At 45.4% G+C, this 17544-nt stretch overlaps 2 protein-coding genes across 6 annotated transcripts in view; one reads left to right on the top strand and one right to left on the bottom strand.

Moving 5' to 3' along the window:
* nup54 (nucleoporin 54) overlaps positions 1–15262 on the top strand; it is a 101319-nt gene extending 86057 nt beyond the window's left edge. For all 4 annotated transcript variants that reach the window (XM_072496312.1, XM_072496310.1, XM_072496313.1 and 1 more), the window contains 3 exons: positions 13205–13324; positions 13448–13558; positions 13906–15262. In XM_072496312.1, coding sequence (XP_072352413.1) covers positions 13205–13324; positions 13448–13558; positions 13906–14034 — 360 coding nt within the window. In that variant the 3' untranslated portion in view covers positions 14035–15262. The remainder of the gene's footprint in view (positions 1–13204; positions 13325–13447; positions 13559–13905) is intronic.
* A 1742-nt stretch (positions 15263–17004) lies between these two features.
* LOC140408714 (serine/threonine-protein phosphatase with EF-hands 2-like) overlaps positions 17005–17544 on the bottom strand; it is a 105359-nt gene continuing 104819 nt past the window's right edge. For both annotated transcript variants that reach the window (XM_072496308.1, XM_072496309.1), the window contains one exon: positions 17005–17492. In XM_072496308.1, the coding sequence (XP_072352409.1) occupies positions 17311–17492 (182 nt within the window). In that variant the 3' untranslated portion in view covers positions 17005–17310. The remainder of the gene's footprint in view (positions 17493–17544) is intronic.

Genomic DNA, 17544 nt, shown 5'->3' with positions numbered 1-17544 from the left:
ATCAACAGCTTCAATGTCCCATGGAAGTCTTCTTCAGATCCGCAGATGGCAAATTTTGTTTTTCCAGCTTGGGAAATTCTGCTAGGTTGGACAGCCAGTCTGCAGCCTTGGGTGGTGTTGCTGATCACCAGCCGAGCAGGATTCTCCGGCGGACGATCATGGAGGCAAAGGCTAGATCATCAGCCCACCTCCCCATGAAAGAGCTCTGGCTGATCTGATACCCTGAAGACCATAGCTCCACCCTCACTCCGACAACCCTGGACATGGCCTCGAATAAGGACGTCCAATACCTGACAAACCTGGGGCAAGCCCATAACATGTGGGTGTAGTTGGCCGAGTCTCCCTGGCACCATTTGCATTTCTCCTCCACTTTCGGGAAGAACCTGCTCATTCGAGTTCTGGTTAGGTGCGCTGTGTGCACCACCTTTAGCTGCGTTAGGCTGTGCCCTGTGAACGTGGAGGTGAAGTTCGCCCTGTGCAGAGCTTCGATCTATTTGATCTAATTTTTCAGAATGCTAAACCCTACTCTATTCCCATCTCAACATTTTACCTTTTTAAATTTGTCCAGTGCCTTGGCTTCAGCCACTGTTTTTGATAATCTGTTACTGTTGATCACAAATTTGGTAAAGCAATATCTCCACATTTGACCTAAATTTTCCCTTCACAACCTGGTCATATGTCATCTTCTTGTCTTGCTGCCCTGATTTACAGGATGTATTGTTTCCTGTTGCCTAATCCGTTAAGTACTGATTAGTAAGTTTGCAGACGACACAAAGGTTAGTGGAATTGCGGATAGCGATGAGGACTGTCAGAGGATACAGCAGGATTTAGATTGTTTGGAGACTTGGGCGGAGAGATGGCAGATGGAGTTTAATCCGGACAAATGTGAGGTAATGCATTTTGGAAGGTCTAATGCAGGTAGGGAATATACAGTGAATGGTAGAACCCTCAAGAGTATTGAAAGTCAGAGAGATCTAGGAGTACAGGTCCACAGGTCACTGAAAGGGGCAACACAGGTGGAGAAGGTAGTCAAGAAGGCATACGGCATGCTTGCCTTCATTGGCCGGGGCATTGAGTATAAGAATTGGCAAGTCATGTTGCAGTTGTATAGAACATCAGTTAGGCCACACTTGGAGTATAGTGTTCAATTCTGGTCGCCACACTACCAGAAGGATGTGGAGGCTTTAGAGAGGGTGCAGAAGAGATTTACCAGAATGTTGCCTGGTATGGAGGGCATTAGCTATGAGGAGCGGTTGAATAAACTCGGTTTGTTCTCACTGGAACGACGGAGGTTGAGGGGCGACCTGATAGAGGTCTACAAAATTATGAGGGGCATAGACAGAGTGGATAGTCAGAGGCTTTTCCCCAGGGTAGAGGGGTCAACTACTAGGGGGCATAGGTTTAAGGTGAGAGGGGCAAGGTTTAGAGTAGATGTACGAGGCAAGTGTTTTACGCAGAGGGTAGTGGGTGCCTGGACCTCGCTACCGGAGGAGGTGGTGGAAGCAGGGACGATAGTGACATTTAAGGAGCATCTTGACAAATACATGAATAGGATGGGAATAGAGGGATACGGACCCAGGAAGTGTAGAAGATTGTAGTTTAGTTGGGCAGCATGGTCTGCACGGGCTTGGAGGGCCGAAGGGCCTGTTCCTGTGCTGTACATTTCTTTGTTCTTTGTTCTATCTTATAACTGGATTAAATCATATTTTGTGCACCACTTTCCAAGCCTGGGAGCCCAAGGCATTGTGTTGTTAATGGTAGCTCTTCCTTGAGACTTGGAAAATGAGCCTCTGCTCTCCTCTATGTGCTGCCTTCGGGTCTGAGCGAGGGGCCTCATTTTGCTGTGTAGGTAGGGTGAGGTCTCTACAGGACCAGCACCTCAACTTCTGAGGAATGTTACTCTGGAGAGTGTGCCTAGATCAACAATTTGCAGGACATATGAAGTCTGGCTGTAAATGCAAGCAGATGATTGAATTCAGATCAAGTCTCTGAGATGTACCGAAAACACATCGCAAATCAGTCAGCGATGTTAAAGAGAAAAGACAGGATTTGACAGTTCAGGTATGTAATCGTTTGTCAGAACTCCTTTTTGCAACTGACAGGCTAACCTGTATGTTTCCAAATTTTTCTGGTTTCATTTCTGACAGATGCCTCCTATCTTTGTCATTGATCAGTGACAACTTTGTGCCACTACTTCCTACTAGAATGCTAAAAAGCATTTCAGATTTTAATAGATTGTCTACCTTATTTTATTCCATAATGGCAGACATTTATTTTACATGACCGTTTATTTCTCTCTTTGTGGAAATACGTTTGCAACGATACTTGAGTTTATTCAGAATTTTGCAGAGCCTCACTTTTGAAACAGAAATGTTGCTGTGTGATGTGAAAGACAGAAAGGTGGTTAATGGATATAAAGAGAGTAATATTAATCCGTGTTTCTCAGGTTGAAGAAGTGCGGAATCCCAAGGTTGGCTCTGATCTAAATTGTATATTAATAATTTTGACTTGAACAAAGACCATGATGTCGAAAGCTGCTACTGCCGCAAAGGTTTACAAACAGCGCAGGAGACTCCAGCAGCGCACATAAGGATACGTGGAATGGGCTGAAACAGTTTAATATGGAGAAGTGTGACACTGTGTACTTCGGGAGAGAAACACTCAGTGGAAAGATACTTAAGGGAATAACATTTTGGAATTTATACACAGGACGAAGAGCACTGGAGCAACGAGGAATTATGAGTTTATGCAAGCTGATGTCTCAGCCACAATTAAACTGCTGGGGTCCAGTTTTGTTGAAAGGATATTAAAGCCACAGAAAGTAAAGCTTTGATTCAGCGAGGCAGAATTAAAACATTAAGATCACTGTGAAACAGCTTTTTGTTACTTGTTCATGGTATGTGGGCATCACTGGTTAGGTCAGCAATTACTTTCCATCCCTTGAGAAGGTGGTGTTGAGCTACCTTCTTAACTTCTGCAGTCAGTGTGGTGTAGGTACACCCACAGTGAGAGAGAGTTCCAAGATTTTGACCCAAGGACAATGAAGAAGGGGTGGTATAGGTGATGGATAGGGTGCCAATCAAGTGGGCTGCTTTGTCCTGGATGTTGTTGAGCTTTTTGAGTGTAGCTGGAACTGCACTCATCCAGGCAAGTGGAGAGTATTCCATCGCACTCCTGACTTGTGCCTTGCGATTGATGGACTGTCTTTGGGAAATCAGGGAATTAGTCTCTGCTGAATTCTCAACCTCTAACCTAATCTTGTAGCCACAGTATTTATATGTTTAATCCAGTTCAGTTTCTGGTAAATGGTAACCCCCAGGAAGTTGTTAGTGGGGGGCTTAGTGATGTTAATGCCATTAAATGTTGAGGGGAGATAGTTAGATTCTTTCTTTTTGAAGATGGTCATTGCCTGGTACTTGTGTGGTGTGAATGTTACTTGCCACTTATCAGCCCAAGACTGAACATTTTCCAGGTCTTGCTGCATATGGACAAGGACTGTTTCAGTATCTGAGGAGTTGTAAATGATGCTGAACTGTGTGCGATCAACAGTGAACGCTGAATTTCTGACCATATAAATGGAGAGAAGATCATTGATGAAACAACTAAGATTGTTGGGTCACAGACAGTGGCAGCAGAGGCGGTACCGTAGTGGTGTTGTCACTGAACTAGGAATCCACAGACCCAGGGTAATCTTTTGGGAACGCAAGTAGCCTTGTGTTGTAGCTTCATCAGGTGGAGACCTCATTTTCAGGTATGCCTGGTGTTGTTCCTAGCTTGTGCTCACGCATTCTTCATTGAACCAGAGTTGATCACCTGGTTTGATGATAATGGCAGAATAAGGGATATGCGAACATGAGGTTATAGTTGTTTACAGTTCTGCTGCTGATGATGGCCCACAGTGCCTCATGAATACCTAGTTCTGAGTTCCAAGACCTGTGTGAAATCTATTCCATTTGGCCTGTTGGTACTGCCACCCAATAAGTTGGAGGGTATCTTCATTGTGAAGTGAGGACTTGAGCATCTGTGACAGGTAGATTGCTGAGGATGAGATCCAGTAATATTTCCCTCTTGTTGGTTCGCTCAACACCTGCTGAAGTCCCAGTTTAGCAGCTATGTCCTTTAGGACTTGGCCAGCTCGGTCATTACTGCTGAGTCACTCTTGATGGTGGAATTGAAGCCCCCACCTGGAGCAGTTTGCCCCCTGCCACTGCTTTTACCAAGTAGTGTTCAGCATGGATGATTCATCAGCTGGGGTGCTAAGTAGCAGGAGGATTTCTTACCCATATTTGACCTGATGCCATGAGACTTCATGACGTCCGGAGTCAATATTGAGGACTCCCAGAGCAACTTCCTCTTGATTGTATACCACAATGTCCCTCTGGGGTATTGTGTAGTATGTTTCTATGAGTATGCTTTGACAGCTCTCATAATTTTGGCACAAATCCCCAAACATTAGTAAGGACTATGCATGGCCGACAGAACTGGGTGATAAAATTGGCTTTCTAGGCTATTTCAGAGGGATCTGGAGTCACAAGTAGACCAGAGTAGGTAAGGACGGCAGAAAGGACATTAGTGAACCAAATAGGTTTTGACAACAATCAACAGTGGTTTCGTGGTCACCAGTAGGCTAGCTTTTTGTTTCCAGATTTTATTAATTGAATTTAAATTCCACCAGCTACTGTGGTGGGATTAGAACCCATGTTTCCAGAACATAAACCTGGCCAGTGACATTACCGCTACACCCCTTATCTTGAGATGTGTTATTATGTTAAATGTGCTATCCAAATAGAAACAGTTGTTAATAGATGGAACTATGTTTTTCACTGAAAGTGAAGGGCTGAGATTTATTAAATATTTTTAAACTATGAAGTGTTTTCATATAAAGAATAGATGAAGAATATTTTTGCTGCTTATTAATGTGTGATCGTCAGGTTAAAATTGTTAATGAGAGATAGTGTGAAAGATTTTTGAAGTGCAAAAATGTTGAGGCAGACACCATTGCATCTTTTAAGGGAAAATTGGATAAAAGAAAGAAGATAACAGAAAAACTTGCATTTATACAAGGCCTTTCATGAATAGTCCCCAAAGCATTTTCTAAAAATATATTTTTATTTGGTTTCTCCCCCCCCATTTTGTATAACAATAAATGCAACAAATAACAGAAGAATTGATGCAAAATGGGCACCATGGGTTATTGCCAGCATCAATACAAGCAAAACAGTACAGAATAGCGCAGGTCAGTTGAGGAACCAGAGTCCCTCGCTTAAATTCTTGATCATCCCAACAACGAGATACTACAGCGAGTGGGGGGGGAAACTGGTCAAGATCTTGTCAATACTGAAGAATAACAATGCAGGTTGCACACCCCAAAGTATAGCGATTCAGACCAACAACTTGAAATGGATTAAATTGAGTTGAACTAAAATGAATTGGCTCATGGAAAGCCTATGAATTTAAGATGGGGGTTCCATATTTTATGAAACTCATCGGATTTAGAGTGGAGAACAGATGTTAAAAATTCCATGGGGATGCATTTCATAATCAGCCCATGCCAGTTTTGGCTAGAGGGATATTTGTCACTAAACCAGGAGTATAGGATATTTTTACAAACGGTCAGAATATTATATAGTCTTTTTTTCATTCAAATCCATTAAGGATAAAGTCTCTAAGCTGTAAATACTGAAAAAAAGATTGTCTTGGGATGCGAAATTACTGACATAGATGCTCAAAGGATAACAAGGAGGCATCTCAGAACATGTCTCCAGCCTACAAATGCCTCTATCTCTCCAAGTATCAAAGCAATGGTTAATTAGACCTGGTAGGTAGTCAGGATAGGAGAGCGAACAGAAGTCAGTTTGGATCTCCCTTCTAGCTGTCTGACCAACCTCCATAAGAGTATTAATAATTTTAGGATTATCACACTTAGTAGAGCCCGTCTTACTGTCATCATAAAACAACAAGGTGTGTAGAGGTAAGGTTTGCTTCAATGTCATGCCAAATGGACGCCGGATCCATCCTAATCCAGCCTCTGGTGAATCTTAGATGAGAGGCCAGCTAGTATAGCCTAATATTCAGGCGACCTCTTGGCACCTTGCAACTGGGGCTCAGCCAGCTTAAGGCAAGGTCTCTTTTTGTTCCAAATAAATGTACAAATCATTCCATTAATTTATTTCACGACTACAGCTGACAACAGAATAGGTAGCATTTGTAAAGAATAGAACAATCTGGGCAATATGTTAATTTTAATTAGGACGATCCTCCCAAGCCAGGAAATCTGAAGCGCCGACCACTGAGTGGGATCCCATCTAACAGCTGCTAACACTTGGAGGAAGGTGGCCCCATATAGCTGTCCAAAGGAAGGGGTAATGGAAACCCCAATATCTTAACTCCCATGGCTGACTATCTAATGGGGAAATTAGCAAGGGGCAGTGGTTTAGCCCACAGCTAAGTAGAAAATGCACCAAAACTGTCCACTACTCTGAATAATAGCAGGGACGGAACGCAAGGATTCAACACTAATAGCAGCACATCATCTGCATAAAGCGTGACCTTGTGCTACTTCATCCCACATTTCAACCCTGATATCAAAGGGTCTGACCAAGTCGCCTCCCCTCCGCCAGTGGCCTAATAGCTAGCGCAAACAATAAGGGGAACAGAGGGCATCCCTGCATAATCCCTCTGAAGCCAAAGGTTCAATGACCTCAAACCATTCATAAGAACTGCTGCTAGGGGTCCATGATACTATAATTGAATCCACTTTTCCTCAAACCAAAGCCCCTAAACCTACAAACTAAATAATTCCACTCATCTCAGTCAAACACTTTCTCTGTATTTAAGGAGATAACCTTCCTGCCCAGTTTCTGAAAAACTTGTGTCACATTTAGAAACCTTCTAATGTTATTACTCAAATCTTCCTCTAATAAACCCAGTCTGATCCTCCCACACAATTGTCGGAAGGATATGTCTTCCAGACTTTTTTTTTAATAAACGTTTTATTGAGGTATTTCTTTGGCATTTGAATAACAACAAAATCAACAATATACATAACAAGAAAAATATAAACGTAGTGCAAATTTCATCTCCCTCTCCCACAGGTCTTGCCATTACTTACCCCCCTAACCTACGCTAACCTAACCCCTCCCTCCCCCCTTTCTGCTGACAATTAGTTCTCTGCGAGGAAGTCAACGAATGGTTGCCACCTCCGGGCGAACCCCAGCAGAGACCCTCTCATGGCGAACTTAATTTTCTCCAGGCAGAAGAAGCCTGCCATGTCTGAAAGCCAGGTCTCCGATTTTGGGGGCTTTGAGTCCCTCCATGCCAGCAATATACGCCTCCGGGCTACCAGGGAAGCAAAGGCCAGAACATCCGCCTCTCTCTCCTCCTGGATTCCCAGATCCTGCGACACCCCAAAAAGCGCCACCTCTGGACTCATTGCCACCCTCATATTTAATACTGTGGACATGGCGTCAGCAAACCCCTGCCAAAATCCCTTCAGTTTTGGACATGAGCAGAACATATGGTCATGATTTGCTGGCCGCCCCCCCCCCCCCCCCCCCCCCCCCCCGCGCTTTTCGCACATCTGTCCTCCACCCCAAATAATCTGCTCATCCGGGCCACTGTCATGTGAGCACGTTGTCACGTGCTCTTCCCCCCCCCCCCCCCCCCCCCCCCCCCCACCTCCTCCTCCCACTTTTGCTTCAGCTCCTCGGTTTGCGTCTCCTCCGAACCCATAAGCTCTCTATATATGTCTGAGACGCTCCCCTCCCCTATCCGTCCTCTAGAGACCACCCTATCCTGAATCCCCCTTAGCGGCAGGAGTGGGAAGGTTGGTACCTGCTTCCGCAAAAAGTCCCGTACCTGTAAATATCGGAATTCATTTCCCCCAGCCAATGCAAACTTCTCCTCCAGTGCCCTCATACTCGGGAAGCTAACTTCCAAGAACAAGTCCCCCATCCTCTCAATCCCCGCTCTCCGCCAAATTCGAAACCCCCCGTCCATTCTCCCCGGGGCAAACCAATGGCTGTTGCAGATTGGGGACCACACCGATGCCCCCTCTGCTCCCACATGTCTCCTCCACTGCCCCCAAACTCTCAGGGCCGCCACCACCACTGGACTGGTGGAGTACCGTGCCGACGAGAACGGCAGGGGCGCCGTCACCAATGCCCCTAAACTTGTGCCCTTACACAAAGCCACCTCCATGCGCACCCACACCGGTTCACCCCCCACCAGCCACCTCCTAACCATGGCTATGTTAGCCGCTCAGTAGTAATTACTGAAATTCGGCAGCGCCAGCCCACCATCCCCCCGACTCCGCTCGAGCATTGCCGTCTTCACCCGCGGGGGCTTGCCCCCCATACAAAGCCCACGATAATCTTATTGATCCGCTTAAAAAAGGACCGCGGGATGAAGATGGGGAGGCACTGGAAAACAAAAAGGAACCTCGGGAGGACGGTCATTTTTACCGACTGCACCCTACCCGCCAGAGACAACGGGAGGTCTGCCAACCTTTTGGCCAGAACCATAAATAACAATTTCAAGTCGACATTTAGATGAGATATTGGACCATAGGAAGAACACTCCTCCAGGCCTTGCCCGCCTTCAGAATCAAAGAAATATTAGCCTCACTTAAAGTCGGTGCAACATCTCCAATTCAAGAGTGACAATACATACCCACCAATGGGTCTCGCAACAAATCCCTAAACTCCCTATAAAACTCTCACCGTACCCGGCTGAAGCTCCTTAGTGGCCTTTGAAACCTCCTCCTTAGAGAGAGGAGCATAAAGAACCTCACATTGGTTTTCAGAGGGGCTTCAAGAAAGAGAGGAAACGCTCCATACCTGCGAAGTCGCCATCAGAAAGTGCGGACTTGTATAATCCCACTTAGAATTTCCTAAAAGCCCTATTTATCACTTCTGTCTTCGTAACTCTCTTCCCTTCTGCAAGCCGCATAGAGGGAATTGTCCTAGAATCAGCCGTTTTCATCGAGCAGGCTAAGTATTTTGTTCAGTTTATTCCCAAACTTGTACAACGCCTGCCTCGTAATCTTTTTCCTGGCCTGCTGAGTCAATAAGGAGTCCAAAGCCGCACAAATCTCCTTCAGTAACTGCCCAGAGTGTGGTGGACGCTGGGACAGTGAGTAAATTTAAGGAGGAGCTAGACAGATTTTTAATTGGTAATGGGTTGAAGGGTTATGGAGAACAGGCAGGACGGTGGAGTTAAGGCCAGGATGAGATCATCCAGGATCAAATGGCAGAGCAGACTTGAAAGGCCAAATGGTCCAATATCTTATGAACTTATTGGGAGTCTCCTTCTAATTCTCTTTCGCCTTCGCCAAGCAACCTTACAGCTCCAATTAGTTCTCCAACATCTTGCGCCTTTTAGTAGCTGCATACAAAATAATCAGCCCCCTAATGCAGTCATTTTTTAACCCAGGGTCGCGACGGGTGTCGGGAGGGTCATGGGCCATGCGCTGTGGCATTCCCAATTGCGGGAAGTAGTGCCCAATGGCTACAACCAGCTTTTAAAAGTGCCTGCTGCGACTGGCTTTCAGAATGGCGGCCATCCCGCGCATGTGTGCTACCTCAGCAGTGCACAGGCCCTTAGCTCAGCGGGGCAGACTGTCTCCCCCTGACCCAGGAGCAGCTTTTTTTTAATCAATGGATTCTTCCTGCCTGGAGAGGTGGCAGAGAACAGGTCACGCGTCCCATATACTGACGTCACGTGCCCTGGGCTGAAGAGGGATTTCTCCATTTTGTTAGCGGCAGGCAAGCAACAGGACTGAAGAATTTTAAATGGATTGTTTCATAATAAGGAAGAGGGGGCCAGGGACACAAACAGACCAGGATCTCGCAACTAAATCTGCTGGAGAGAGCTGCTCAGGAGAATGCACAGCAGGACAAAGCAGCGCTGGTGTAAGCTCCAGGACCTCTGGTGAATAGCCCATTAAGAAGAAGCTAAAATCAGGAACAAAGCAGTATAAAGATGATTTTTTTTTTAACGGTTTGGCTTTATTAATTGTGCCAATGCAAATCAGGATGCGAAGCCCATGTGTGTTAGGAAAGAACGAACAATGCAGCACAGGAACAGGCCCTTCGGCCCTCCAAGCCTGTACCCGTCATAGCAACCTTGGCCAAAACCCTCAGCACTTCCTTGTGCCATATCCCTCTATACCCATCCTATCCATGTATTTGTCAAGATGCCTTTTGAACGCCGTTAATATTGCTGCTTACACAACCTCCCCTGGCAACGCGTTACATGCACTCACCACCCTCTGTGTAAAAAAAACCTGCCTCGCACATCTCCTCTAAACTTTCCCCACGGACCTTAAACCTATGCCCCCTGGTGACTGACCCCTCCACCCTGGGAAAGAGTGCCTGCCCATCCACTCTATCCAGGCCCCTCATATCTTATAGATCTCTATCAGGCCACCCCTCAATCGCCGTTGTTCTAATGAAAACAGTCCGAGTCTATTCAGCCTCTCTGCATAGCTAACACCCTCCAGACCAGGCAACGTCCTGGTAAACCTCCTCTGCACCCTCTCCAAAGCCTCCACATCCTTCTGGTAGTGTGGCGACCAGAATTGTGCGCAATATTCCAAGTGCGGCCTTACCAAGGTTCTGTACTACTGTAGCATGACTTGCCAGTTTTTTTATAAATTGAGAATACCCAATTCATTTTTTCCAATAAAGGGCAATTTAGCGTGGCCAATCCATCTACCCTGCAAATCTTTGGGTTGTGGGGTCGAAACCCATGCAAACACGGGGAGAATGTGCAAACTCCATACGGACAGTGACCCAGAGCCGGGAAAAAACCTGCCTCGCACATCTCCTCTAAACTTTCCCCACGGACCTTAAATCTCTTTGGTTGAACCTGGGACCTCAGGGCCGTGAGGCAGAAGTGCTAACCACTGCGCCAATGTGCTGCCCCGTGACTTGCCAGTTAATCGAGTGTTAATGATGGCAGAACCGAGTGGGTCCACTGCTGAAATGTGGGTGGTGGTGGAGGATACAGGTCTCCATGGGTGGTTCTAAAATACGAGAGGGGCATTAGATTCACATTTCCTTGTTGGCCTTTATTTTATTCTCCTTGTTCTGGAGAAGGTAATGAATGACCCCTTAGATCTACTGTGGTTGTGATATTTTTGTTTCTTTTTGGCTATTATGGGAAGGTTTCTGTGTTGTTGACTCTATCCTACTTTGGCACAGACAGATCTTCAATCCATGAAAGGAACGGTTTGGGGATACTGTGCCTCTGATGTAAAGTGCGTTAGAGGAGGGGGGTAATGTTGCAAGCCGGATTGTGGTGTGAAAATCCAGTCTTTTTCTTTGTGGCCTAATTAATGGCGGCTAATCTTAAAATTTGCCCATGGAACGCAAGGGGCATCCATCACCCTTTCTAATTTGAAACACCCAGCCTTCACATCCAGTTTGACAAAACATGCCAGTCAGTCCTTGAAGAACTTAACAGGGTCTTGCCCTCCACACCTTCCGGCAGACTGGAGATTTGGATATTCTTTCTCCGACCTCGGTTCTCCAAGGCCTCCAGGATCTCTGCCGCGACACTCAATAGGTTTTCCAAGGATTGAATGCTTGCCACCACAGAGGAAGCATTATGTTCCAATGTAAGATTCTCTCCGTATCATCAAGCCTCTTAACGGCGCTTCGCAATTCCGCCTCACGAGCACATAGATCAACATAGTAAACCTTTGGTCAATCACTTGGTTAATGTTGGCAGTTATAATTTTCACCACTTCCAAGAGAACCCCGGAGAGTGTGAGACCTCTCGAATATTAGGCTGCCATGCTGCCCCTTTTTATTGATTGATTTCTTGATGTTTTTCAAAATATTCTTGCCAATACTAATCCCGAATTCTTACGGGGAAATAACAGCAAATATTAATTCAAGGATTAGATAGATAAATGGCGAGCAATCAAGATAAATGACAGATTCCAAAGCACCTTTTGCCAAGATCTAGCACAGAATCAATGGGCTGAATGACGGCTTCTGTCTGTAATCATTCTCGATTCTCTAATTCATACAGCCAATGATGCACTTCATGAAGTATAGTCACTTTTGTAATGTAGAAAGCAAGATAGTCAATTTGCACGCACAAGCTTCCACAAATAATAATGTGATCATGGCCAGGTAATCTGTTTTTTTTTAAAGAGATAAAGGCCAAGACAATGGAGAGAATTCTCCTACTGTTCTTTGAAATGGTTCCAGATTTCAAAGATCTTGGGCGCTATTCTCCACTCCCACGCTGGTTGGGAGAATCGCCTGGGCCGCCAAAATTTCCGGGGACGCCGGTCCAACGCCCTCCCGCGATTCTCCCAAGCGGCGGGAACGGCCCAGTCGGGTTTCGCAGGCCGGAGAATCGCCGGAGACACCCAAAATGGCGATTCTCCGGCAGCCCCGCTATTCTGAGGCCCGGATGGGCCGAGCTGCCAGGCCAAAACGGTGGGGTCCCCCTGGCGCTGTCCACACCTGGTCGCTGCAGTCGTGGGCGGTGCGTGAACGCTGGGGGGGGCGGCCTGTGGGGGGGCAAGGGGGGATCCTGCACCGGGCTTCACCTGGAATGTGGGGTGGCCCGCGATCGGTGCCCACCGATCGTCGGGCTGTCCTCTCTGAAGGAGGACCTCCTTCCTTCCGCGGCCCCGCAAGATCCGTCCCCCATCCTCTTGCGGGGCGGATTTAGAGAGGACGACAACCACGCATGCGTGGATAACGCCCGTTATGCGGCACCGGCCGCGTCATCTATGCGGCGCCGCTTTTACGCGGGCGACAAGGCGTGGCGCGTGTAGATGACGCGGCCCCGATCCTGGCCCATTGTCAGGGCCTGAATCGGTCGGGACATGGGCCGTTCCGCGCCGTCGTGAACCTCAACGGCGTTCACGACGGCGCGGCCACTTCGGCGTGGGAGTGGAGAATCCCGCCCACTGAGTTACGAGGAGTATGAAAATGAAAGCTGTTAAATATTCTCAGGAAAGAGAGAGATAAAGAGTCATCTAAAATAAAGATTTTTAATCAGCCTGGCAAAGACCCAGCACAGTTGTGGTGGTCAGAATGTTTTCTCCTGTGCTATAAACTTGTGTAGTTCTGAGAGTATTCTTGTAGATTGCGGTTGGAAGGTGGTCTACGTGTGCGACTTGCAAACAGTATTCAATTCTCAAGTTCCGATGTTACTTTCTCTCTCTCGTTCTCCATAGGTGTTAATAAAGCAAGAGATCCAGAGGAAAGCTGGTTATGCGATTCAAGCAGAAGAAGAGCAGCTTCGAGTTCAGTTAGACACTATCCAGAGTGAACTAAATGCACCAACCCAGTTTAAGGTACAAAATAATTACCTCCTGGAATTCGGTGTGATGCAGAACAGTTTGCATTGAGCATGGATTAGGGAGGTTGCTAAGAAATGGAAATGTCAGCAAGTTACAGTAATAATGTTTTATGTGCAGGGCCGTCTTAACGAGCTGATGTCTCAGATAAGAATGCAGAATCATGTTGGAGCTGTCAGATCAGAGGAGAGATACAGTGTTGATGGGGATCTCTTGGGAGAAATCAAACAGGTACAAGAGCTACAAATTTTCCCCAATTAGTCAGAATAAGTTCCATAGAAAGAAAATATACAGAGGTTTGAATATGAATGACTATTTGCACAGATTAAATGTTGACACCACAGAAGCTTAGTTCTTTAAATTTCATGCAGTTTTTGAAAGTAATACTAAAATTTTAAGCAATGCTGCATCAAAAACAACCAGGTAATATTTCGCATTGTAACTTGCTTTCTATCATTCTACTAACTCTTGTCAAAAATTGTACTATAACCTGCTGACCTTGAAAACTAATTGTGCTTACAAATACATGCAAACACTTCTTTTGAATGCTTGCTAATGTAGCTCATTTCTCTTCCTAGCACCTGAAGTTGCAGCACGAAGGGCTGAGTCATTTGATCAGTGTCCTGAAGGAGGATTTGGAGGATGTGAAGCTAATTGAACAGGGCCTTAATGAGAGTGTTCATATTCGTCGTGACCTTTTTAGTTGATGGCTTTTCTTTAATGTCGCTGTAGATAAGAAGGATATTTTTCTCCCTGTCCAAAATGGTTCATCCCAACTGCACAAAGGTTATAGCATCTCCATTTTTGAGAACTTTGGTGTAGGGTGGAGAAAGAAATGTTGTTGCCATTCTTCATTAAATGCTGCAGTCACCTCAAAAGCCTGTAGCTTTGGGGATTTGAATATTTACCCTCAGAGCAACCAGTTACAAAACATTGCAATAGAGCTGTGACTGACGACTGACTTTGTTTAGCACGTCGACAGGTATTGTTCAGAAACTACTAGGTGCAAATTAGGGGATGAATGTTTAAAATGATGGGATTTTCTTCAGCCTGCTGTTTTAACGTAGGCTTTAACCTGTTAAAAGTGCATTTATCCGCCAATACTGCAAAAAGTAATCTCTGAATTCATATCTTACATTTTCTTTAACATATTTTTTTAAGAAGTGTATAAATATGTTGATTTTCCTGTTCTATGCAATAGGTTGGGACAGATTTTGTTTTGTTTTTTAAAATGCTGCTAATAATCAGATTTGCATTGAACAGGAATGGCTATATCAGTACTGACTAAGTCAGGAACAAATTGGGGTTTGTTTATATTTTTAAAAAGTCTGCATTTGGAATTTTGCTTTGATTGGATGAGTGTGTGTTTGACTGTTCTGAGTACTTTGGACAGTTTGTACAGCTTGACAATCTGACCTTGATTTGTCATGAATGTGGAAAATTTCAAGTGTACTTTATTGGACCTCATAAGAGCCCTGGAGACTGGAATGGTGAATTGATAAACAATTAATGTTAGCTAGGCCAGAGAAGCACAGCGCTGGATATGCAAAACCCAGTTTATTTCTTTTTAAACTCATACAAGCATATTTATGGTGTTATCCAGAAAAATCACAGATGGGCTTTGTTCTTGGGAGTTGACATTTTTTAAAGTGCGTGTTCATGATATTTCTTCATGTTAAAGTGTGCAGCTCTTTTTTTTAATCCAGCAAGTTCAGGTTAGTGGCAGACATGTTTACAAATTATTTCTCTATATCATTTGTACCTGATAATGGTTACTTTGAAATATACATCAATACAATATCTTAGTGCTGGAGTGGCAACTGTGAGCCATCGACCAAACAAGGATCTCTATTGAAGAACTATAAGTGTATTAAATATTTGTAATAATTATGCAAAGAGGAAATAAATTCTAAATAAGCAATTTGCTTTAATAAATCTTCTGCTTCTGATTCTTTTGAATGTTAATTTCATAGTTTGAGCCAGATCTTGTTCGTCCATAAATGTTTTTATAATTTCATTGACATTCCCTCAACTTCCAGTTCTCCACGCTGTAGAGAAATGTTTGATTTCCCTCTAAGATAAGAAACCCCTTGCTGATTGCCATCAAGTGATTTGCTCCAATTCCTCATGCTGAGTGAGAAATTATTTCTGTGAATATACAAAGCCCTTTGGGCATGGGACAGGGTGTTCTTGTTTGACTGAGTGCTTGCAAAGGCTACCTGTGGGAAAACTGACACTGGATTTCAAATAATAGAATGGTGTAGATAACATAAGCACTTTTATTAGACTGCTTTTGTGGAAAGGGAGAAAACTTTCCCCGGGAGATCAGATGGGTGGGATAAATTACAAAATGGGCCAAATTGCAAATAGCACCGAGTCTAATGAATGGATCCGGTGAGTTGAATGGATTTTCTCTGCTCATGTTTTCTTGAGATCTTTGTGGCTGTTCTCTCACATGGGAGTTCAAATGTCCTCTCAATCACCCACTGAGGTTCTTACAGATTCTCTATTTCAGTGGTTGGAAGTTTGTATTTTGTTTGTGTGTGTGTGTGTATGTATTTTTACATAGACGCATCAGTGCTGCAGGCCATCTTATTGCATTTCTCCTTAATTGAAATCTTAGCAATAATGTTTTGTTTTATGCACCCACATAATAACCCACACTGATAATCCCATTTTATGGCAATTTCTGTGTCTAAGAACAGGGAGGAAATTGAAAGTTGTCGTTTATTGAGATTTATAATGCAAGGAAGGTGGCAAGTATGAACATGCATGGATTCAGGGAGATTTCATGGGCGGGATTCTTCGACCCCCCCCGCCGGGTCGGAGACTCGCCGGGGGAGCGGCGTGAATCCCGCCGGCCGCCGAATTCTCCGGCACCAGAAATTCAGCGGGGGCAGGAATTGCGCCGGTCGGCGGCCGCTCGCAGCAGCCCCCTGGCGATTCTCCGGCCCGTGATGGGCCGAAGTCCCGCTGGTTCTATGCCAGTCACGCCGGCGTAAATTGAACTAGGTCCTTTACCGGAGGGACCTGGCGGCGTGGGCGGGCTCCGGGGTCCTGGGGGGTCCGCCGGCCTCCGCCATGGCCGACGCGTAGGTGACCCCCCCGCGCATGCGTGGGGATGACGTCAGCAGCCGTTGCCGCTCCCGCGCATGCGCGGACTCGTGCCGGCCAGCGGAGTCCCTTCGGCCCCAGCTGGCGTGATGCCAAAGGCCTTCCACGCCAGCCGGCGGGGCGCCAACCACTCCGGGCCGGGCCTAGCCCCTAATGGTGCGGAGGATTCCGCACCTTTGGGGTGGCCCGACGCTGGAGTGGTTCACGCTACTCCATCCTGCCGGGACATCCCCGCCCCGCTGGGTACGGGAGAATCCCACCCCATGTCTCCTAATGTTCTATTCTTGGATTTCCTTAGTCCCTCCTCATTGTTGATTTGTGAAGCTAAACGGGCATAAACCCAATGTATAAACTTTCACGTTGCTGTAAGAAGTAGTAAGTCAGAAATATCAGTGAACTAATTCAGTTTATGTACAACATTTATATAATTACCATGCTCCTTGAATCATATTACTAATTAATCTGCTGTATGGGTAGTGAGAGATTCCGTTTTCTTTGGAGTATCATTTTGTCCATCATGTCCCACAACATAACCCAAGTAAAATTTACTTGAAGCACTGAAATTCTTCGATGGTTTCTTTTTTAATAAAATAAGCCATTCAGTGCACAACATATGAAAATGGATTGCTGACACATTCAGCAGAACCTTTCAGGCACAAGAAATGATTGTTGTGTTTTTAACACGCTATGAAAATGTACAACTAAATTTGTCACATAATCAGAACAAAGGTCTTGTGGGGTGGGAGCAAATCTGAGGCTCTGTGCTTAGTTCAGCCTTACTTGTTTACACTTGATTTTAAGGCTTGCGTAAATCCACCTGTCACCATGACAACTTTACTGAGATTAGCAAACCCGCATTTATGTCCACCTTAGTAACTGGATTTATCGACCAGACGGAAAGCCTCAAGGAACTCGTTAATGTCTATACTTCCGTCCTTATTGAAGTCCATGCTGCAAGCTAGGTCACCAATGGCTTTTTCACTAATATCAATCTTCAGGTGAGAGCTGAGGAGTTTACAACTCTTTTGAAATTCCTCAAATGATATCAGACCTACCATGAACATGAAAATGGACAGTTTAGTTTGCTTCTATGACATCAAGCG

Source organism: Scyliorhinus torazame, chromosome 3 (genome assembly GCF_047496885.1).
Source record: "Scyliorhinus torazame isolate Kashiwa2021f chromosome 3, sScyTor2.1, whole genome shotgun sequence".
NCBI classification, from domain to species: domain Eukaryota; kingdom Metazoa; phylum Chordata; class Chondrichthyes; order Carcharhiniformes; family Scyliorhinidae; genus Scyliorhinus; species Scyliorhinus torazame.
This window is presented reverse-complemented; position numbering and strand designations above follow the sequence as displayed.